This window comes from Lygodium microphyllum, chromosome 5 (genome assembly GCF_053477565.2).
Source record: "Lygodium microphyllum isolate KBCC chromosome 5, Lygodium_microphyllum_v1.1.10, whole genome shotgun sequence".
NCBI lineage: Eukaryota > Viridiplantae > Streptophyta > Polypodiopsida > Schizaeales > Lygodiaceae > Lygodium > Lygodium microphyllum.
The window spans coordinates 50,473,110-50,498,393 of record NC_141139.1 but is presented as its reverse complement, the minus strand read 5'-3'; the positions used below and the strand labels follow the sequence as shown (position 1 = coordinate 50,498,393).

Below are 25,284 nucleotides of genomic sequence, written 5' to 3'. Positions count from 1 at the left end.
AATAATTCTTTAATACCTTCCAAGTCTCTGATGCATTGATTGAATTTTAAATCAAGATCAAAACATTGTTAGAACAACTTGTAACTAAGACATGCAGTGCATCTATCAAGCTTGTAAAAGATCAACAATTGGAGGTATCATTATGCTTAAATTTGATGAATAAGGGATAGATTGTGGGTCTGGGTCAATTCATAACACCATCTCTAATAGCTCATAAGAATCAAGGATAGTTGTAATTTTAAACTTCCACAAAGTGTAGCTTGTACCATCTAACTTGCCTTTGCTAAAGATTGGTGGACAAATCCTTGGTATTTGAATTGCTAATATAGTAGCGTCACTTTCGGACGCACATAACTACTTCCTTATGCCCTAGAATTATTTACATCATTCCTTTTAGCTCTTTAAGCCCTTGTCTCTCTTGCAAAGACAGTTAAATCCCTAGAGCCCCATGGACTCTTGTTACCATGTAAAAATGGCATGATGCAATGTACAAAATCTAGGCAAGGAATAGAGAGTACATAATAAACAAAAGTTTGATAGAAATTTTTTTATTTCCAAATTGGCTTATACAAAGATGACTCTATCTATGTGCTTCCACTATGAAGCTTAGATAGCAATCTAGACAAATGATAGGTGAAGAATTTAAGGCTAGCTAGAAGAACTCTGACTGGTTGAAAGATAAATTATAATGGCTTTAAGGGGTTATCTCTTTTATAGCCCGCAAAGATCAGGTTGAAGTGACCGACCTCTCATATTATGAACATTCGCTAGTTAGCCAATGAATATTCCAAAGAATACTCCAAGAAATGTGTAGAAATGCCGAAGTTGCTACCAACTGAGCTACTCTATCAAACCTAAATGTTAGATCCACAAAGGTCACCTCTTTGCCATCTGATCACATAGACCTCTAACCATACAAGTCAAGATCCAACCAATATACAAGCTCACCCTTGGCTTCTCCTCATAATGGGACCTTATAACTTTGAGCATCTTGGACAATTGGTAGCACCTTATGAGGGCGGGGTATTAAGCATATCTCACAAGGCCTCCCCTAAAGAATGGCATAAAGAAACACGAGACTAGCTTATCAAAACCACCAAGGATATTTAGAGGCATCCAAGTTAATCATCAAGCAAGGAAAGAATCAAGAAATTATGGAAGCATGCAAGATAAAGTTGAAGTATTAAAGCAGTAAAATGGTTTCAAGGGAACCAATGTATGCAACACAGCTGGACTTACACTAACACATCTCAAAGCATGAATAAGTGGAATCACTAAAATGAACCCAAATTAAAAGGAGGGCAAAGCAGCAATTTATCAAGATAGAAAATCATCATAAAAGAGTTCAAAAAGTCCAAGCACCAAGTTACTTTGGGGTTGTGATTTATTTAGTAACTTTCATAACATTGGGAATTTCTTTTCTTTTTGTGTCAAGGGTGCCCTAAGATTTTCTTTTTGTATCACTAACATCCCTAATTGGATGGTAAATAAAACATTGATGTGCCTCTTTGTCCTTTACACATTTGAAGTGTCCAAGAAGATGTTAGTACCTCTCTCTCTCTCTCTCTCTCTCTCTCTCATAAGCCTTTATGGCCAAATTCACATTGCTTTTATATTATATATATTGTTTCATGACATCATAAATGATTGCACCCTATGCATATTTAGACATCCTTGATAGATAGCGTGAAGAAACATAAGAGAAACCTAATGATGAAGATTGCCCTTAGAAACATAAACACTAGAGACCAAACATAGGCCAATTCTAGAAGAAAAAGGGTTCAAATGGATGATACCATAGAAATCAAGCAATGAAAGAATTAAGCAATTGTGGAGACTCGAAGCATAGAAGATAGAATTGATGTATTGAAGCAATCAAAATGTTTCAAGAAACCAAAGCACGAATCACAAATGAACTTATACCAACACAGCTCAAAGCATGACCAAATGCAATCACCAAGATAAAGACATCTTGAAAGGAGGAAAAATGGACAAGTTGTCAAGATGACAGTCATCACAAATGAATTTCCAAAGCCTCAGCACTAAGTTGCAATTGGCCCATGATGTATTTAATGACTTTTGTAGATTTAGCAAATGGCTTATTTTTGTGCCAATAACACCCTAAGGTGGTTTTATTTTTGTGTAGATGATACTTTGAAGTGTTTTGTGACTAAAACCTTGATGTGTGCCTCTTTGTCCTATACACTTTTCAACCATCTACTAGGATGTTAGCACCTCTCTCTAACCTCCCTCTCTCTCTCTCTCTCTCTCTCTCTCTCTCTCTCTCTCTCTCTCGTTACAAAACTAAGGCGATTTAAGGTCCAAACCAAGAATGTGAACCTTTTGTTGGTTAATATAAATCAAATTATGCGAAGTATCTACTTAGGATATCTTATGTTTATTATATCCTAGGTAGCAAGAGCTTCTCTCTAGGTCAACTCTATGTTAATGCAAAAAGCTCCCACTATGTTGATACATAGGGTACTTTTGAAGCTTCAAAATCTTTTCCCATTGAAGATATCTGCACACACCCGTAAGGGTCACCATGTGGATTACAATGGAACAATGTAGCAAAAGAACACCTAGAAACCCATCTTAATTATCTAAGACACCACAATCATTCGAAGCATGAGCCTATATCCCACCTCCCCGTTGACACCACAATCATCAATACACTCTACCACAGAATACATAACCTCACCGTTGACAAAGAAATATACTTAGCACCACCAAACCAAAGGGAAAACCTATCTCAACATATGTTACAATCACTCTAAGGGAAGAACTCGTTTAGAGACCAAAATAAAGTGAGATTTGGCACCATATCACTTACGAGCCCCACATGTTATGAAAGTATTACGTTACTTTGATCCATAGACAGTAGAATTTGACACAAATTCCACCATCAGTTTTCAAGAATTTTTGGACATTGAGCAAAGTGATTGATATGTTGCATCGCTCCTCAAACCCAAGCACCTGCATACTTGAGACAACTATCACAGCAGAGACCAACCGCCATACCCAGAAGGACCTAAGCAACACTTTGTATCAATTCAAGATCACCGATAATTCAGTGCCCATCTAGTAATGCCATCCTCACACAGCTCGGCAAATAACCCAAACCTGATCTAGACACTCTCTCAGCTCAACGAACCACATTCCATACCTTGATCTATTGAAGACATAATCTATCTCTGTATTTGTCCGACAAAACATTTTAATAGGAGGGACTATGTAGTCGTCTCTTGTGATGGGCAATGGTGAATGAAGAAGAAGCACCCCACAGGACACCCAAAAAATTCGACAGAGAGCACATCTCACCATTACGGCCTGAGAACCTCCCAAACACCATGAAACAAAGGAACCTAGCCCTCGACCCACTGGCAACGAAGTCCGGACATCGTAGAACTATTAAAAGATACATCGTGCAGCATACATGTAGCACCCATCATTTTTCAGCTTTCTACTTTTGTATGTCATCCATCGCAACTGTAGAAGTCTCTCTGCTTATCACCTAGCAGGAAGCTAGGTCTTCGTAAAACAGACTGCATACCAAATCAATCTGGTTCCATGTCATTGTATACCATTACCCTGAGGAGCCGGTACAAGTTTTTTTTTTTTTTAAATAAATCAAGAAATCACCTCTCTTTGAGACCAACAATGCTTCTTTTGAAGTTTTGCTAGTTCTGATTCTGTAGAAACATGAAACTTCTATTTCTTGATTGTCTTTTAGTTTTATTCTGGTAATGTGTATGAAAGGGCATGGGGTAGAAGACAACTCCCACCTTTACACTAGAAACCCTTCTCAGTGTTGTACAGTTACACCATCACAGGAGATCGTTACTTTCAAATACACAGATTCTGGCTGCAAGCACTGCCCAGTGACCCCGGCTTGCTTGGATGTTAGTTACTCTCAGCTGGTTGAATCAACCTATTTTACCTGCATACAGTCGATGCTCTCAGAATGTTATTGGCTTCATGTACACGTCACTTTGAGAATACCCCAAGGCTTTTCTCCTGAACTCGTTATCACTTTTTGGGTTGTCAGAAGCGTCTGAGACTATTATTTCCATATCCCTCATGTCTCTCTTCACGACTTTAACAAGATGTGCAATGGCATTGGTTTGTTCTTGGAGAACCTGGGTACAAAGAGAAGAAAATTTTCTGTAAATGTGCCCCACCTTGCGTATGTAAATCAAGACTACCTTAAAATGGGAACTTTTCAAAATACAACAGAACTTTCCACACCCCTGAGATGCCAACAAACAAATGGGAGATAACAGATCGTGCAAGTATGGCAAAATGGTGGTGGATGTATGTATACACATAAAAGCAGGTGGTAGCACAAATTGGTATTTCAACGTTTTAATATGTATTGCACTTATTTGTCAACTTCCTTCTAAGAACCTGCATATATGAATACAGATTCTAAGAACCCGCATTAAGGAAAGGAAAGACACTATCCATTCAGAAAAACGATCGAGATGGATCTTAAAGTCAAAATATAAATATACCCCTGGACCACTTGCAGTCTACGACTTAGTTAGCAAGTGAAGCACTCTAATATCTACACATCAAGGTGACAACCAGTCTCAAGGGACTCATAAAACCTTCTTCCATTTCATAGGCTTTCACTGTTTTGAACCAGTTTCACTCTAATATCTACACATCAAGGCGACTACCAGTCTCAAACGAGTCATGAAAACCTTATTCCATTTCATTGGCTTTTCACTGTTTTGAACCATCAGAAACAACAGTCTAGACCAAGCCAACTAGGGCCAAAAGAGTCCTTACAGTAGGCAGAATCTGACTGCTAACCATACTAAAATCACAGCTTGAATCATTGATATAGCACTTCTGGCCTTGAAAATGAGCTTAGAGTTCAATGCAAAGCTAGAGGATATGAACTACTGAAACCAGCCAATCCTTTTGGGAATGAACGGTAAATGACCTGATTAAGCACTAATCAGAGCAAGTATAAAATTCACATGAACTGAAATAAAGATGTTACCGATTAATCTTGGACATTGGACACCCAGTTGGCCCCAAAAAACTAGCATCCCTTGCATTATTTCTTCAACTCTATGATGTGCCAAAAAATTTCTTTGGACAGCAACTATTTGGATTTATCATTTAATACGCAGCAAGGAATGGCAGCAGAAAATGACTTATTGAATATGTTTGGAGACATCAATAAGTTGCACCAATTACCTAATGTGGCCACATATGATGAGGCATGCACTTGTTGCAAAGCAGTTGTGGGGTTATATATCAGACATTAAAGTCATCCATTGTATCTAATAGGTCATCTGCTCCAGTTCCTGTTCCTCCCAACACTAATCATTTGAGATGGGATGGGAGAGGCACATGCACATGCTTTGATTGCACTTTCTTGAAAGAAGTAAGTTATTCCACATATTCAATCGTGCACACTAGCCAGCATGGGAGGTACTTGCTTCTCTCTATCAAGTGCACAAATAGGCATGTGTTCTCTGTTTGCACAAGCAGCTCAAAATAGAACACATGACCGGTGATTAAATTGATGCATACATCAGTCGCATAAAATCTCTCAAGGAACAGCTTGAAATATTGATGGGATCATTCGTGATGCATTGGTTGGCTAGTTTGCTGCAATCTTATCAAGATTTTGCCACTAGTCTTCAGTTGTTAGCAAAGGATAATGCAAACCTATACCCTTTTGATAAGTTAAGCATAGTCATTGACAATCATACATATGCAGCTGATGGGTATGGAGCACAGGTATATGAGTAGCAGGCTACAGTGGGTGAAGTTCCGTGTGTGTGTGTGTGTGTGTGTGTGTGTGTGTGTGTGTGGAGAGAGGATAGTGGAAACCACTATCCACCAAGCAAGCCAAAGCAATTGGTACCAATAAGATTGAATAGACAAATACAAGGCCATCTTGGTAGTGCCAATCCAATGGGTTTTGGATAGCTAGGTATGCATGCAAGTATGGGGCAGCTAAGATACTTCGGTGGTGGCACCATTTTTCATGCCATAATGGGTCAACCACGTACGGGAATGTATGCCACAACTTCTTGAGGTATGCAACAACCAATGCATGGTATGCAAGGTGCAATGTATCTGGGTATGGCTGGTAGTATGCATAAACCCATGTATGAAAACACTAGCATAATGACTAGGGTGTGCATTTGCACCCCCTAAAGTTTATGGGACTCAAGGAATGAGTGCCGGTCATGCAAATGCTTCATATGGTACTGGTCACAATGTAAATACAACAAATGCACCCTTTCTACAACAGCCAGTGTACAATAACTTAACTCCCAATTCTTACGGTGCTGGTCATGATGTAAATACAACAAATGCACCCTTTTTACAGCAGCCAAAATATGATAAATTAACTCCCAAAGGGGCAACAAAGGACTATGATGAGGGTGGAAAAGGAGTGAAGTTTGAGAGCTTCAATGGGGCATAAGATATAGGCTGAAAGCTTTGACTCTTATTCAGCAGTTTGATGCAACCTATCCGGGAGGCAACTTCACTTAATCCTCAAAGATTCGAAAGGCAACTACTTTCTTGAAGAGGAATGCATTGCAATGGTGGTCCACACTCTTGATGCAAGATAGAGCATTGTCAACATAGGTACAATTCAAGCAAATGATTGCTTCAAATTGGTTGGCAAGTACTTTTGAGCAAGGTTGTCGACGTCCGACGGATGGATCAATCCGTCTGATCCATACCGTTCAGTACGGTCTGTCCCATGGGTCGTGTGTCCACCTGGTTGAAAGTGTTTGTTTTCTTGCACGTCTGCTGCCCATTTCCCTACGCACTTTCTGCAAGCTACAACAGCCACTCTCCAATAGCTCTATCACTAATTATCCATCACATTCTCACTCATTCACTCTCTCTTTCTTCCCTTCCCCCCCTTCTCTCCACGCATGTTGATGTGACATGACAAAAAATCCCCCCCCCCCCCCCCAAAACCTCTCTCTCTCTCTCTCTCTCTCTCTCTCAATCAATCATCAAGATTCAATGGAATATGGCCATGTGGCATGGATTAATCATGGAGGGCCATGGCCCATACCTATTGCCCATAGTACATAATAGATACACTCATTCTCTCTCTCTCATTCTCTCCTTTCCCCTTTTCCTTCCTCACCAACTCTAAACCCTAAAACACTCCCCCTCTATAAAAATCTCTACCTCTCCCCCATCTCCTTCAACCTTCAAGCATTCTCTACACCCTCAAGCACTCTTGCCATCTCAAGCTCTCTACTCCCTCAAGCTATCTCTACTTCCTCAACCTCTCTACCCTTTCTACTCCCTCAATCACTCCACCATCCACCCTTGAGTCTCCAAATTCATCTTCTTGAGTCTCCATCCTCTACTCTCTCTCTCTCTCTCTCTCTCTCTCTCTCTCTCTCTCTCTCAAAATCATCAATGGCACCTCCTCTTCATGAGGCCTTTCGCTAGCTTTGTGCCTACTTCAAGTGAGTGAAGGAGAATATAGTTGAAAATACTTGCCATTGAAACACCGTAAAGGCATTTCAAGGGCAAGCGAGGAGGTGGTGTGTGCTGATCATGGGGCCTTAGATCATGAACAAGATCCCTCTCCAACCGTCTCCATTTTCTCCGTTGGAAAGACCTCCTCTATCCCATTAACAAGGAGCCATTTAAGTGAGGCACCTATACCAAAGAGGCAAGCCACACTTGCCCAAGCAACGAGCCAGGTATCCAATCCTCTCTCTTTTCTCAAAGAGAGGCAAAGACAAGTCGAAATAGAGATTCCACGCACCATAATTGAGTGCAATTTCTCTTTCCGCATTCTTAAGGTAGATCAATGGAAGCACATAGTGAAAGCCATTGCCACTGTAGGTCAATGCAAGGGATGGTATAATGTCACATACTATGACATGCGTACAAGGAAGCTTGATGAGGAGAGAGAGAAAGAGAGAATTGATAAGTACTCCAGCCCGTGCGTGCCAGTTGGGCAAAGTACATATGCTCTATCCTATCCAATGGATGAAGCAACCATTTTAAGAAAAGGATTAACAATATCCTTGTCTCTTGTCCGCTTGGTACATACTTCTTATGAGCACTGGATGTTGGCACAAAGGAAAGAGAACCACAAGCATACGGCAAGCAATCATTGAGGTAATTGATTTGTTTACTTGCAAGTTACAACTTTCCAAATTTATTAATTTATTTACTTGAAAATTCCCAAATATATTGATTTCAATTTCATTATACATGTGATATTGATTCTTGTAGGTTGGTGCACAAAATGTCGTGCACGTTGTCACAGACAACACCTCTAACTATACCTCTATGGGAGAAAACTTAAGTCCCAATTTCCATCCATAGTATGGACACCATACGCCACACATTGCCTAGATCTTCTTATGGAAGATATAGGCAAGTTGGAGTGGGTAAAGAGGATTCTGGACAATGCTTGCACTATCGTCACTTTCATCAACAACAAGGTCGAAGTTATGGAAGATGTAGACAAGTTGAAGTGGGTAAAGAGGATTGTGGACAATGCTTGCACAATCATCACTTTCATCAACGGCAAGTTCCGAGTCCTTGCGATTTATCGCTCGTACTCAAACTTCAAGTTGAAGAAGCCTTCAAAGACACACTTTGCAGCCATGTGGCTTTTTCTCAAGTGCCTTTGCAACATTCAGAACAAGCTCCAAAAGACAGTCGTGTCCAACGAGTTCAAGGAGTGGCTTGAAGGAGAGTCTTCATCGAGTCAAGCAGAAGCAAAAGATGCTTGAAGGAGGAACTTTGGACGAATGTGAGGGGTATTGTCATTGCCGTCACACCCATATACAAGGTGCTTCACATGACCGACATGGAGGGATCCACTATCAATCTCCTCTATCATCTTATAGCGAAGGCAATAGCAAAGATAGAAGCATCGACCATCTTGCATGAGGAGGCTTCTTCTTTGTGGTAATCTCTTTTTTTTTTTTAATCATGATTCAAAGTTCTTTTAATTTTTAGAAATCACAATTCTTTCCACCATCCAAGTCTCAAGAATGATATTCTCTTTTGTCCCTTTGCTAGTGACATCTTGGACACCACCTCAAAAAGAGATAGTATTCTCTTTTTTATGAAGAAAAGATAGGAGTGGATGAAGCGACCCATTCATGGATTCGCGACACTCTTACATCCCTCATTCAAGAAGCCCTCCCTATTTATAGATGCAAATGTCCTTGCCGATCGTAATGCCTTTCTTCCAAAGGCTTTAGCAAAAGAGTACCATGATACCTTCTTTCAAGCGCTCATAAACTATAATAATCGAAGAGACACCGCTTTCACTTCCATGATTTGTTGGAAGAGGAATTCGTTAATGAAACCTCTTTTTTAATGGGAGTCGTTTAGCTACCAATTGCCTCACATTCAAAAAGTGGCTTTACACATCCTTGCACAAGTTTACAACAAAATCTCTAATCTGTTAAATTTTAGTTCTTTTGAATTGATTTTAGTTGCAAGGTTAATTTTTGAAGTTTAAATCTATTTTATTTACCTATATGCTTTAAGATTGCTCATTGAGTGTATGTGAGAGGAATTGGTCTACCTATTTCCTCATACACACAAAAATTGGCAACAAGCCTAAATTAGTCGCTCCAATTGTCGTGTGCTATGTAGTTTGCACGAGATGTCTATGGCAAGACAAGTATACCATATGAAATTGAATCATGTAACATTTTTAGATATGTTCTATTTATTTAGTCTAACTCTAAGTTATTTATCATTTAAATGTACAGGTTAATGTAGATGCGCTCAAACTCTCCGTAATCACACTTACGAGTGTGACTTGTGAGAGGGACTTGAAGGAGACATAAATATTTAGAGATCTTTATTTCAAGCTCAAGAAGATTGCACTCATGCACGTTGGCGTGTCATTATTCGCCCTCGCATCGCTAGTTATGGAGCTTTTACTTCAACATCAACATCGGCTATCCATGGCAATTGTAGGGCCCTTAGATACTACATGAGGTAGGGGAGTGACTCAAGAGGCACTCCTAGTGCGGCATATGGAGATACACCTATCATTACCTCTTGTGTAGAGCTTAGAGAGCCCGAGTATGATGAGGAGGGCAAAGTACTTAGCAAAGGTGATTTTGTTGAGGAGGAAAATGACTCCTTAAGTACTAGCGAGGATGCTTCTAGCTTTGATGTCGAGAGTGATATGAGTACTTAGACTCTAGAGATTATGTCATGACTCTTATGAAATTGATCATCATTGTCACACCATACATGATCCATTTTTATAAACATTTTTTATATGAGATTGCCATTTGGCTTATAATAAAGTTGATGGTTTACCGTTTCATACTATATTCTTGAGTCTTCAAAGTTAAGTCTTGTTCAACTCTCTTTTGCACTTAGTTTTGAGTAAAGTCTCCAAATGTATGTTTTAAGTCCAAACATTAAGTACAGACTTTGAATTATATGTTTAAAATTTTTTCATCGGTACATTAGTCCAATTAGTATTCTACTAATATCGCACGATACTAATCAGACACTATCAAATTAGACAACCCAGCTTTTGAGGTGGACATTATGATAGCTTGAAATAAGCTTGATGCAACACAATGCAAGAGTCTGGAGCAACATAGTAATAAGTTTTGGGATGTCTTTTGCATTAAATCCACTGTGTCTAGCATATCACAACTCATAGAAACAACTGGTATGGCTAATGCTTTGCCACATGGGAAAGATTTGGGCTTCCAAGACACAAATGAAAAACTGAATAAGAAGAAAGGGGCAGATCTAAAAATCAGGCTGAAATGAGGCCAAAGCAGCAAGGGTTGGAAAACAATTGTACAACATAGGAAATTAAGAGTTACACATACATGTTTGTTTATGAACAAGAGGGTCACATGGCTAAGGACTGTCCCAATAGGCAACAAGCTGGAAAATCTGAAAATCAAGGAAATCTCAAGGGAAAAAAACCCAAAACATCCGTTGGTTTGGTACCTGATGTTGTTAGTCATCAACCAAATGATGATGCTACTAAGTTATGCAAAGCATGGAGCAAAATTAGAGATCAACATGCATTAATCTTCTTTGACAATGGGACACAAGCTAACTTTATCTCCACAAACATAGCAACTTGTCTAGGCATCAAAGAGGATGAGATAGGATCCATGGAAGAAGTTGATATGGCATGCAAGGCCTGCGCAAAGGACCAATGGGAAAAGTTGATATGGCATGTCATACCACTCATTAGGAAGTTTTGCTTGCACATTCAAGGATATGTGGATAACGAAGAGTTTTTCATTGACCTAAGTACAGGTTGGTTATAAATGACAAGAAGAAAATGTTTTTTTGCATGAGATCCACTTTTTGGGGCACATTGTGTCAGCTAATGGCATTCATATGGAGCCAAATCTGCATATGAACTATCCCCTTTAAGAAATAATTAAAACTTTATGATTAAAGGTTGAGAAGAAAAGAAAAAATTTCAATGTAGCTTGTCTTAGATATATGGTCCTCGACCAGATGGGCTAGAGTGTGACATGACGACTAGTGCAAGTTAATGTTAATGTGGCATCAAGGCGAAACCACACAACACAACAGCAAGATGAGCATGAAGAATATTAAGGCAATCTAGGTGTCACAATAGTTCGCAGAGGCAATGTAGGTAATGAATAGTTGACGCAACACAGGTCACATGGCAATAGATGTGAACATTGCAAGATGCCTTTCTATTGTCATGGCTAGAGCAAGCGACTAACAGATATTGGTTGTCTATTCATTATTTCCCATTTCTTGTAAGGCTTGCAATACCCTCCTCTTCTTTTTTATCTTCTTCTTCTTCAAGTAGAGGTAACACCACTGCAATGAAGGTTATAGGTGGGAGCTAGGAAGGAGGTGCCTGAAGCAATTGGCATCGTTGCACAACAAGGATAGGAAACTAAGCAATTAGGTAGAATATTGACCAAGCTGGTGCCAGGTGGATATACAAGGCTGCATGCATAGCGATGCTCAACTAGTGGAATTTCTGCTCTAATACCAGTATTGGATTCAACAACAGTGGTGAGAGAGAGAGGGCTAAGGTGGATGCAACTCCCCGGCGGTGCGTGCGTGTGCGTCTACACGTGTGTGTGTGTGTGTGTGTGTGTGTGTGTGTGTGTGTGTGTGTGTGTGTGTGTGTGTGAACTCTTGCAAGTAGACAACAAGCTAAATAGATTGATGTGATAGTTGTTGATGAAAGTACTAGTGATAGGACCTAAATATATAGGCTAAGCCACGTAGCTAACCCTTTGACCCTTATTCAATGCTAAGCGGTGTAAAAGGTGTTCACACCTAATTTCTAAACATGCACTTTTACACACAATAATGTGTTCAATACACGAGGATAAATCAATCTAACACCACCACCAAAAAATCTACACAAGCCATAGCCTTCCAATTCAAATCCATGGGATTAGAAAGAGCCTTAAAACCTCCGTCTCAAACGTAGTCAAAAGCTCCTACACATACAACTGTTGGGAGATAAAAATCCCTCTCGAAGTCTACCAAATCTCGTGACCTAGAAAGAAGTGAAATGCCTATATCCATCATCTCGAACATCTCGTGTAGTGCCTCCTTTATCTGCTTGACCTTTCAGGCATGGTCACTTATCAAGATGAGATCATCCACGTAAACCACAAACAATGTGTGCACTCCAACTGAGGTGTAGACATACAACTAGAGATCAGAAGAGAAATGTTGATATCCTAACTTTCCTTAGAGGAATGAGACTATCTTCTCATTCCAAGCACGTAGAGCCTATTTAAGGCCACAAAGGGCCTTCTTCAACCTATACACCTTGCCATTTCATTTGGAAAAGCCAGGAGACTGCTCAATATAGATTTCCTCCTTCAAATCTCCATTAAGAAATGCAAACTTCACATCAAGCTGATAAACAACCATCTCCTATGGCTAGCTAAGGCAATAAGGACCCTCATAGTAGCCATCCAAGCTATAGATGCAAAGGTATCCTCAAATCCACCCCTGGCCGTTACACAAATCCTTTCACAACGAGCCACGCCTTGTACTTTACTCAGAGTGCCAATACAGTGGTACTTGGTCTTAAAGACCCATCAAACTCCAATCACCTTCCTATAAGCGAGCTTGGGCACAAGATCCCAAGTGCCATTCCGATCAATCGTGTCCAACTCTTGCTCCATAGCCTTCTTCCAATGCTATGACTGCAAAGTTTCATTCACGGAGATGAGCTCCCTATTATGCATGGCACGAGACATCAAATAATAGTTAGTACAAACAACCTTGGTAGAGGGTGTTTGGTTCCTCTGAGATCACCACGAGCCATCTTGCAGCTACCACTCCTCAAAAACACCCTCAATCCCTGCATCACAAGAGTGTATCACATATCAAATGAGAAGAAATGCTCAACACTTGTATACCTTCCATGAAATGGGATCATAAAGCCTATATCCCCGAGACTGCGAACTATAACCCATGAGCACTTCGCATTTGGAAGCCGGCTCAAACTTATCCCTTTGTTTCTTCAAGATGTGAACATAAGCATCACACCCAAATACCCTAAAATAAGACACATCCAACTTTTGCCCAAAGTAAGCCTGAAAATATATTATACCAACCAAGGCCGATGTAGGGGATCAATTAAGGATAGGGACAGCAATGGCCACTGCTTCGGCCGATAGGGGCTGAGGTGTCTATCAATGCTCCATCATAGTATCCACCATCTCAATCACACTACAATTCTTTTGCTCTAATATGTCGTTCCCTTGAGATGTGTTCATGTTGGCAAACTCCTGAATGCCACGTTCTGCACAAAACTTAGTTAGCTTGTTGGAGACAAACTCCCCTTCTTTGTCAAAATGCAAGGTCTTAAGTTTCCTACCAAACCTAATCTCCTTAAGGATCAACCAATCCTTGAAGTGTGAGAAAGCTTCAAATTTCTCATCCAAGAAATACGCCCAAGTCATCTTGCTAAAATCGTCAATAATTAGCAAAAAGTATAAACTCCCCTTAAGGGACTCCATCCTCATCGGTCCACATAAGTTTGTCAAAACAAGCTCCAAGGGCTGCTTACCCTACATGAAGCCTTGCTAGAAATCGCATCTCTACACTACTTGCCACAAATGAAAGATATACATGGCGGGTGGCTGATCCCAATCTCTGATAATCCATGCACAAGAAAAGGCGTTATCATTAACAACCATAATAGAAACACCTGTGCAATAACAACCATCAAAAACAACAGACATGCTAGAAAAAGCACTTAACCACCACGAGCGACCTTCCGAAAGTACTTATAATTGAGGTGACCAAACTGAGCATGTAATAGCTTAGTCATATTTTAAGAAGAGAAAAGAATAGAAGTAAAGGCTAATGAGATCCGCATCTTATAGACTCCATTCTCCTCATGACCTGTACAAAGAACTTGTCAAGAATCTCCATCAAGAACTCGGAAAGATGTGTGGACACCACCTTGCCCATACGAAATCAATTGCATATCACCCTTGCCTTTGATAGGGACCAAACGCTGCGCATCCATCGAACACATACGGGCAAGACCATCTAAAGCAGAAGTCATGTGGCAAGAAGCACCAGTATCCACAATCCACTCACAAGGCTCGGGGCTAATGTCACAAGGATGTGAAAATTTGATGCTTTGCTTATGTTTAATTGACATTTGATTAAAGGATTAATCAAATGTGCAATTAAAAGATGCACATGTGTTGCACATGTGAGGTGCAAGCTACTTTCTCACAGTTGAAGACCGAAGGACCCTGTGAAAAAGATGGGTGTCAAAGGCAAAAGTTGTTGTAACAAGTTACACTTGTTAGATTCTAGGTGAATTTTGGTGTCAGTTTGCCCCTAGGACCATTAATTGGCCATTAAGTGTCAGTGGTGACACTAGAGACTAGGCATTAATTAATGGATTAATGCTTGTCCAAGGGTCAATTAATGCAAGGGACCACTTTGGGTTGCAAATGGCCTAGCCAATTAATTTTTGGATGGGCAAGGTCAATTTTCTAGGCATGGATTAAGGGCTGAATTAATTTTCAAAATTAATTAATTTTGACAATTAATTAAATGGCTGAAAATTGATTAAGAAAGTTGCCACTTGGCAAAACTTTCCCATGCAAGTGGGGAAAAGGCTAAATAGGGCTGAAGGGAGAGAAAAATCTCGTTTTTTCATTTTGGAGCTGTTGGGAAGAGGTGTTGGACTGTTACTGCCAGCTTTTGGGGCCATTTCCCAGCCATTGGAGACCATTTTGGTGATAGGGATTGCATATTCTTGACCTTGGGAAGCTGGCAAGTGCTACCGATGCACTTTCTCTTGAAGATCATAGCCTTTGATGCTCCTATTGTTGTTGGTGCATCCGTTTGGAGCTGGTACAGCAGGGCAACTGCTGATTTTGATCAAATCTCAAAATTTTCTCTCTACAGCATTCTCTCATCTCCTTCAGCCTATGCTAAGCCATTCTCAGCCATTCAGAGGAGATCTCAACCATTTTTGGTGGGCTGATCTGTAATTTCTGTAGTAAACACTAATTTACAGCAGAAATTAGGGTTTAGCAGCCACCTTGGGATCCGTGCCAGAGATTGAAGGCTCAAGGGACTGAAATTAGCAACTGATAATTGAAGATTATCAAAGGATTTCAGGAGCCAGCCCATCCCGAATTGATTTGGGGCAACATTTGGCTAGCCAAGGGTCAAATTGGAGAAGAAGTCCTGGGTGAATCAAGGGGCAAATGACCCAAAAGGCTTGCTGGTCATTTATGACAGCAAGAGCAATTGGTTAGCAGGAGAAGATTGAAGAATCTCAAGTTGTACTCCTTCCAATTGAATGAAAGCTAAAGAAATACCGCAAGGGGCGCCAGTTTTGGGGCCAACAGGGAGTCTACTGTCCAAGAATGTTATGGTAAAGTGTGTATTTCATTTTATGTGCATTTATTTATTGTTGTAATTAACTCTTAAATCAGGTTATCACCATCCATTCCAAGAAGGAAGACTGGTTTCAGCTAACCTCACCGCATCAAAGACCGTCATTTAATTACATGTTTTGAATGTTGGCTCTTATCTCTATCAACATGATGTTAGTGAAGTATATATGATTCCTAGCTATGTATCGAGCTACATTATCTTTTGTTCAGTTGGTTATGCATTTGGCAGTTCTCTTCTATTACCTCAAAGACCTACTACATGCATGATGTTTATGCCTACTGCATATATGGTTTAATAACACGTTGAGGTTGTGAGAACATCAAAGATCCACAAGCTGATGCATAAGGTATGCCCTTCATAGCACTAATAGTTGCATCATCCTATGGGCAATCAGCTTTGCCAAGCTTTGTATGTGGTGGTAAAGGCACACCAAGAAGCTTAGTATCAGCCATATTAAATCTGTCAAGTACTTTGCTAATGTACTTGTCTTGTGAGAGAAAAACAAGTGTTGTCCTCTTTCTCTTTTAATGTGCATGCCCAAAATGTGTTCAACTGCCTCCAAATCTTTCATCGAGAAGGTTGAACTTAGCTGCCTTTTAAGAGCATTCAAAGTACTCTTATGCTTTCTTGCAATCAGCATGTCATCCACATATAAGACCAACACAATAAGACTTCCATCATCAGCCTTTTTAGTGTGCAAGCAGTGATTTGCATGACTACATTTAAATTCATGGTTGAGCATGAAGGTATCAAACATTTTGTACCATTGTCTAGGGCCTTGTTTCAGCCCATATAAGCTGTGTTTCAGCTTACAAACCAAATGCTCTTTCCCTGGAATGGCAAAACCTTATGGCTATTTCATGTATAGCTCTTCATCCAAGTGACCATGAAGAAAAGCAATCTCCACATCCATCTGATCCAACTCTAAATCCAAGGATACAATGAGAGCAAACAAAACACAGACCATAGTCATCTTTAGCACTGGTGAAAAGACCTCTTGGAAAATGAAATCGCCCATACCTCCAACATAAAGAAAGCCAAATATCTACAACCGTACTTCTCTTAGTACACAAACAGAGTATGTTAGCCAAATGTTGACATCATGACTGCCATGTATGGTTTTTATACTCATCCCAAGCAATTAGAAAAAAAAAAAAAAAAACCATTGACTTTGTTGATTTAAAGGTTGATGGAAATTTTCTGTGTACAAATTGTTTGCTACACCATGTGGCACACTCGTGCCTTGGATTCGGAGATAGGAAAGGCTTGTAGGGCTGATTTGATAGGTGCTAGTCAGAGCATATGGGGTATGACAAATTGGAATGCTCCTATGGACTCATTTTCAGCCGCGTAGCAAGCTCCCACTTTCTCTTGTTCTCACATGACTATGCCTCTCTAAATGTCAAAGGCTCACCCTCATTAATCAACAAAATGCAATCCAAAGATAGCTAAAACCTCTGTGGTTGCCTTCTGACACGTGTAGACCGTCTTACCCAATGATCTGTATTGTTGGGCAATGGGCCTACGTCCTCGAGTACATGCACATCATAAACACGTTGCTGATATTCAGCATTTTCATGCTGTTGTAACCTGTTTTCAACATGTTCTTCTTGCTGTCCTATTCCATTCTATGCATTTATTTGCTATCCATTATCTTCTAGTTGTAGCACAATGGGTTGCTACTCATTTGCAACATCAAAAGGGACAAAATCTTCAACGAAGGGCTATTGCATGGCTGACTATTCATGCTGAAATTTGACCTTCTTTTTGTCAAGGTCACCTTGTGTAGCATGTTTCGACAACTTTGCCTCATTAAATACTACATCTCGGCTGCATACTATCTTCCTGCCCTAAGAAAGCCAAACTCTATAACCCATCCCTCCCTCATCTCCATATCCCATGAAGATACCCTTGACGGATTTCATGTCTAGTTGGTCCTCTAAACTACAAGTACATGCGCAAAGGCATCACAACAAAAGACACACAAATGGTCATATGAAGCAAGTTTGCCAAACCAAACCTCTTCAAGAATGTCATTTTCCAATGCACGATTTGGAGAGCGATTGCATACATGAACTGCAATTTTAAGAGCCTCTCCCCAGAACTATTGGACGAGATTAGCTATGGACAACATACATCTGACTCTCACAAAGTGTGCAATTATATCTTTCAGCCACACCATTCGATGCAAGATTATAAGGGACTATTAGCTCCCTCTTAATGCCATGCATCTCACAAAACTTTTTGAGCTCATTAGAAACATACTCCCATTATCTATCCTTATTTAGGGTATAAATAAGGGTGTGTTCAAACCCGTACAACTTTACACGAAGACAAAGGAACTTTACACCCAACACTTCTAATCTAAAGCAAGAGTTGGTAACACAAGGACCTTACAGTCCATAATAGCTTGAAACTCCATCTTAATCTCAAAAGACATTGTCACATGAATAACCTACACAAAAACAAGGGCAATCCCCTCTAACTCCACAAACAATACTTGCTAGGGATTCCTTTGCTCATCCTAAACCTATTTCAACCACCAAAGGCGCTAAAAACTCAAAATCTGCTCCAAAAGGCTGAAAATGCAATCTTTTCTCCTTCACAAACTACAAAAACCTAAAAAAAACAGCAACTTCGCTTCTTCCCCACACTACACCTATTTGCCTCAACCTTCTAACGTTGAAAACACAAACTCAAAAGACATTATCACATGAATAACCTACATAAAAACAAGGGCAACCCCCTTTGACTCCGCAAACAATGCTTGCAAGGGCTTCCTTCACTCATCCTGAACCTATTTCAACTGCAAGAGGAGATGAAAACTCAAAATCTGCTCCAAAAGACTGAAAATGTAGTCTTTTCTCCTTCACAAACCACAAAAACCTGCAAAATCACATTAACTTCGCTTCTTCCCCACGTTGCACCTGTTTGCCTCAACCTTCTAACATTGAAACTGCAAACTTTTGTCGCACCGAAATCTTCCATTCAAGTGTGCCCATGATTAATCAGCCCTTCAATGCTGCCCTGATACCATGTTAGAGTGCAGCGAATGCAGAAGTGTATGACCGGATTGAAAGAAAATGAACACGAGAAGACGGAGAGAGAAAAGAGATAGTAGGACACAAATATCTACACTAGACGAATGCTGAAATGAAGAAGGCAGATGTATACACGGGCTGTTCAAGTCTACCCACAATCAATCAACCCTTCAATGCTGCTCTAATAACATGTCAGAGTGCAGAGAATGCAGAAGCATATGACCGGACTGAAAGAAAATGAGCACGAGATTAGAGGAAGAGAGAAAAGAGATAGCATAACACAAATATCTGCAGTAGAGGAATGCTGAAATGAAGAAGGCAGATGTATGCACAGGCTGTACCTGAAAAGACAAGTGAATGATTGCATATGTGCAGCGGTCAGCCAACTGCTGCACATATGCAATCATTGAATAAAAGAATGCCTAAAAATGCTGCGCAAACACTGTGACTGCCATGTGGCAACCTGCCTAGCCTGCCTGACTGCCTGCCTGCTAAAGCTAGAAATGACCTGTAGACTGCATCTAGCTCTCCGACCTGATAAATAGGAAATGCATAACTGTGCCCAAGAGTGCTAACCGCACAACAGTAACCTGTCAATGCCTGTCCAGGGGATGAATAAATCCTTAACCAAGGGCTGATAGAAACACCTCTTTGCTGCCAACAGAGAATCATTGCCAAGTAGGACAAGACAAGGTGACTGGCTACTCATAGTGACATTAAAGACAAGATAATTGGTGACTGGTCAAAGATTGATCACAGGAGATACTGGTAGCTTAACGATCATGAAAACCAGGGCTTGGCTTTCTATGGGCACAAAAATCCCCCACCACTCCTTCCCCCTTCCTGTCACACTCTCTGGTCCTGCTACAGGTATGCTTGCATTCACCAGAGCAAACTGACCTGTCTACTTCGTTGCTTGCTCTCTTACCGTTCAAAGACGTATGAGCTTTTAGATAAGAACCCCTACGAATGTTCACATTGTCCAGAGTCGGACTATATATTCTTTGTACTCCTGTTCAGTAGCAGCTACTGTAGTTCAATTTCATAACAGATTAAGTTTGAATGGCTCATTGATGCACTTTTTGCATTTCAAACTCCCCTATCTCATGTGAGGAGCCTGAGAGCATACAGAATGCAAGTTTATCAGCTCATGTCTTGAGATGCAGGTGCTACCATTGACACCACATTGCTTTTCCTTTGCGTCATGAAATAAAATAAAAGCAACTGAGCACTCCAGCTTTGCAACAGAATACAGCAACATTTTGTTACACCGAAATAATATTAACGAAGATATACCTTATGCATTTCGGAAAGACTTTGCTCATCAATTTTACCACTTCCAAGTAAACTTCTATGGGAAATTCCACCAGCAGATGCCTGCATTCTGGATGATGACAACAAAGTATCCACACGCCTTGGAAGCTCAGCCCGTGGCCCTTGAAGCTGTCAATTCACTCAACCAATTCAGAAACAAAGTCCTATGAAGCGGTCCTGTCCCATTACTTAAATTGTATTGTGTAGCTTCTAAGTAATAGTTTGTGAAAGTATAGGACAGAACGCCATATGATATATCAAGACCAACGCAGCATAACCAGTATGAGTACAAATTCAAGCAATTGGCATGTGAGACATATGAAACTGAACAGACCTTCTTGTCAAAAATTTGATGTAGTGCTGCTCATATATACAAAAAGGCATGCTAATAGCAGAGGTTCATGACAGGAAGATGATCACACTGCTGACATGAATATAAAACCTTGTCATCCATGGTGTTTCATCTCAATGAAGAATTCACGGTCTAATCATTTCCTGAATGAACAGGAGAAGCTTAAAGCTTCCATATGTAGACCACAACTCCACACATAAAATCCATGACAAAGAAAACATAATCCAACAAACATAGCATGCCCTTTCATGGACAACGAACTTGACAAGAGCATGCCCAAAACTATCTACAACTTTTCAATGAGGCAGCCTGACATCAGGAATAAAGTTCAATCTGTAGCAGATAAGTGTCCAATCAAAGATAGGTACTGAGGGCGTGGCAGCTTTTGGTACCATGCATCTAAACGCAACCCACATAAGCCCAATCGTGGGAATCTGATAGCCCATTATATATATACAAGCATAACTCTTTAGAGCATGTTCACTGAAATAGAACATAGCAAGAGGCAGCCATGATAGCCCATTATAAATTATAAATGTACAACCATATGTTCACTAAAATAGAACAAAGCCTGAGGCAAACTTTCCTGCATCACTCACATTAACATACATGCTACACAGGTATATGCCCACATGAGTCTTCTAGATCTAGTTTCTACCTGTTCTTGAATTTTTCTGCATTAAATATGTCACCTAAATCTCCTTGGGAAGTATGAGCTGTTAATGCACAACATGTTTAAATGTGACCAAAATGAAGGGACACCTGTCATCTTTGGTGTTCCCAAACAATCATACAGACTGAAATGTAGTATGCTACGATGTGATGGTGCAAGTTACCCACTACTTACTAAATTGCCTTACAAGCATTGACAAATTCATACACACTTGATCTTTCTTCAATCATACAAAGAGAAAAGGTGTGGTGTGACATTGTACATATGGTCTACATTGGACAATGAGATTATACAGGGATCAAGGAAAGAGTAAAAAATTTGCAAACAAACCATTTCAGTACAGCAGTTTGTATTACAAAACAGAATTAGGAAATCACCTGTTGTGACAGACAATGAAATTATACAGGGATCAAAGAAAGAGCAAGAAATTTGCAAACAAACCATGTCAGTACAGCAGTTTGTATCACAAAACAGAATTAGGCATTCACCTGTTGTGACAGAGTTCGCAATCGTGCACCCAACTGTGCTTCACCTTTTGTTAAAGGTATGCGAAACCCTTTACCTTCTAGTGCCTCAACAATTCTCATCATCTGACCATGCACAGTTTCCAAAAGCAACAAACTCCATCTCAGCCTCAGCAAGAGTTTTATATAAAATAATTCATGCCCTCAATAAAAGAAGCAATATAACTTATCTCAACACATGCAGGTATCCTTGTTACATCAAATTGTAACCAATCAGACTTCAACGAATCACAATCAATCACATGTTTAAAATGCTTGCAACTAACTCAAATTTCTAAATTATCCAAATCCAACCCCTAGATTAAGTATTTGAGATTTAAATGTTTTGAAATTGACATCTGGGCCTTTCTCTACATGTTCCACAAATTCTGATGGTGTTGCCCACATTCTACAAGCTCATTCCCCAAATTTTAACTGTGAAGAGCAGGACAGGCCAGAGCACGCAGAGTACCAACTCAGAAAATTATTATCACAATAAGTACAACGGTAGGAGCCTATAGTACAAGTAAAACAAAAAGTTCATGACTCGAAAGGTTGGCATTAAGTGGTAGATTTCTACTTCCCAAAACCACCAAATTTATATTATTCTACAAGAAGGCCTTGCTATTACAAAATGCAAAAGGAAATGGAAAACACACTGCGTTATAATTTGCAAAGAGGTCACTAGATGAGACCACTAAACTATCATTGCTCATTATAAAACTCAAATACAAGACTCTTCTTATGTTGCCACCTGCAATACTATGCTCGCTTTGGCCCAAATTTACCCTCTTGATCAGTGCATGCATATCCACTCAGCTTCCTTGCATGACACAAGGTTGGAAGTGCTCACACTGAATAAACAAAAATCACATTAAGAAAAGAGACCACGTCTGCTCCAAATCCCATTCATGTAAGCTTCTTGATCTTACAGTCAGGAAGTGAAAAGGTCAACACTGACATAGATTTGCAAACACCTGGCAGTTCATTTCTAAACATTTTAGACAGAAGAATTCCCCAAAACTTCATCCCTGGTTCATAAATACATATCATGCCCCTTTTTTCTGTTTTGACCTGATTCAGGCTTAGCTCCCTCATGTTTAATTATAGGTTTTATACCAGCTTTAACTGGCAGAAAAACATCCAGAGACCTTACCTTCAGAAGTTTTCTCTGAAGCTCTTGCTCCTTTTGCCTGAGTCTTTGTAACCAAGGTATTGTGTCTGCTTCAAAATGCCTCTGAAGCTGCAAAGATATCACAATAAATCTTCAAATACAAGGCATGCTGAGTCAAAAACATCAAAAAAAGAGAATAAAGTTTGCACAATTTCTGGACAATGAACTTCTGGAAGAACAAAATGCATCAAAACTTCCCCAAAATATAGGACTGTTAATATGATCCTTCAGCAAATATAATAGAGATACACACCAACTTGACATTTGTTTGAGTTGCCTGCAACCTTTGAGCATCAGCAGCTAAAGCCTCATCTTGTAACTGTAAAATCAACCACCACAACATCCAAGCATGTACATGTCATGCATCTGTAGATGAATGTCCAAAACAAGAATAAAAATATTCCAAAGGACTTCCTAGAAAGAAGCACATTGACAGACCAAGGACCTAGCACTGATGTTTACCCAAGGCCAAGAATCTCCCTTATTACAGAACCAGTATCGATGTCAACTAGAAACTAAGTCAAAATTAGAGCCAGGTCCATTGTTGCCAAGGGTTTCAAAAATGGGAGGTATGAAGCAGGTTTCAAAGGTTTCATTAGAGTTCCTCAAATGTAAGAAACATGGTTCATTTGAGATGAAAATTATTGAGATTTTATTTATGTACTAAATATACTTCCAAGTCCCATGGGCCACAGTAAAACATATATTAAACACAATTCAACATTGTATATGAAATCTAAGTGAGCAATCAATAGACCAACAATTTGCATACACCATATTCCACGATTCATCAACCCGATTCCATGAATATAAAAGAAGCATAATGCCATAATTTAAAAATTCTCAAACATACCAAGTGCAATCAATGTCAAAATAGCATTAACATGATAGCTCAGATTGACTTTAATATGTTGGGCACAAAAGATGGATTCAAGCATTTCCTATGTTTCAGAAACGCCCAAATGTTTCTAATATTTCCTACATGTAGGAAACATGTTTCTTCGTCTTGGCAACAGTAATCAAGACCCATCAAAGTAAAATCCAAACTAGACATGTCATGACAACAAAAAGTGAGAAAATGTGAGAAATAGTCACATATAGAAGCAAAAAATGTTTTAAGGGACCATGCACATTGAGTCAAAAAGAAACATTGAGCTCTCCTAAAGAATTATAGACAAGTATCCCTCCTACTATACATAAATGCAGTTTAGGACAACCATAAAAAGCATAAATGGTGGAACCCAAGGGTCATACTTACTTAGTATTGTGAGACTAGCTGAGTAGTTAGACCAAAGCTCACATTAAAAAGTTCAAATGGCTTTACATTGGTATGATAGCCCATCACACTTCAGAAAAAAACATGCTGCCCCTTGGGCGGAAAGACATGCAACCTCTCACATCAGATCTTCAATCCATCTTCTCATGGAACAAAGCTCACCTAATGTGGTCGACAGCCATAGCAGCCCCCTCCCTCAGCCTCAAATCAGCCTTATGTATCGGATTCTCCTTCTCAACTCTTTCATGTTTGTTGCTCCTATTAGCAATCATGTGTGTCTTATTCAAGCATCTCCTACTCAGTGCTTGTGAGCCTCAGTCTAAGTGAGACAAGGACATTAGGAGCTCGAACACTCAAAACTGTCATGCAATTTGACGGACAAGGCAGCTTGGTTTAGAGCATGTGTTTTTTTCATTTGGTTTTAGGTGTGTTCACACTGGCTGGTTGGTTTCCAGCTTGTGTATTTCTTTTTTACTAGTTTAGATGCTGTGTTAACAGTAGGCAGATGGGGCGATTGACATTCCTTGTAGGCGACAGCATTTTATTATTATTATGCTGTTTATGCTGGTTGGCCAGCATTTATTGCACCATCTGGCAGCAGTCGACCCATTTCAGCATTCTTTGACCAGCCACCATTTATAGCCATTCTAGAGTGGCTGGTTATTATTATGCTATTCAAGTTTCCAGCACATTCTGAAACCAACCTTCCTTCTCGGAGATGGTGGTAATGACCGGATTAATCAACAATTACAGCAACCATAAAATTCACATGAACTGAAAATGCAAATGTTACCACTTAATCTTGAAAAATGGACAACCTATTGGCCCCAAAAACTAGCACCCCTTATAGTATTTCTTTATCTTGAATTGCAATCTAGATGGAATAAAATGAGATTCCCTGAATCTCCTTCATTCTCCAATTGCCTCTTGTTGTTACAAATGACCAGCAAGCCTTCAAACCAATTTACCCCTTGCTTTGCTGAAGGATTGGACTTCAATTGTACTCCTTGGGTAACAAATTCAACCCCAAATG

General features: G+C 39.8%; 1 protein-coding gene across 1 annotated transcript in view; it reads right to left on the bottom strand.

Annotated features, from left to right (window-relative positions):
• Positions 1-3,372: 3,372 nt before the first annotated feature.
• Positions 3,373-25,284, bottom strand: part of LOC148035811 (nuclear pore complex protein) — a 55,220-nt gene continuing 33,308 nt past the window's right edge. The window contains exons 6-10 of the mRNA XM_087677816.1: positions 23,229-23,294; positions 22,958-23,044; positions 21,787-21,888; positions 20,256-20,402; positions 3,373-4,139 (exon numbers count right to left, since the gene is read on the bottom strand). Coding sequence (XP_087533942.1) covers positions 3,960-4,139; positions 20,256-20,402; positions 21,787-21,888; positions 22,958-23,044; positions 23,229-23,294 — 582 coding nt within the window. The 3' untranslated portion in view covers positions 3,373-3,959. The remainder of the gene's footprint in view (positions 4,140-20,255; positions 20,403-21,786; positions 21,889-22,957; positions 23,045-23,228; positions 23,295-25,284) is intronic.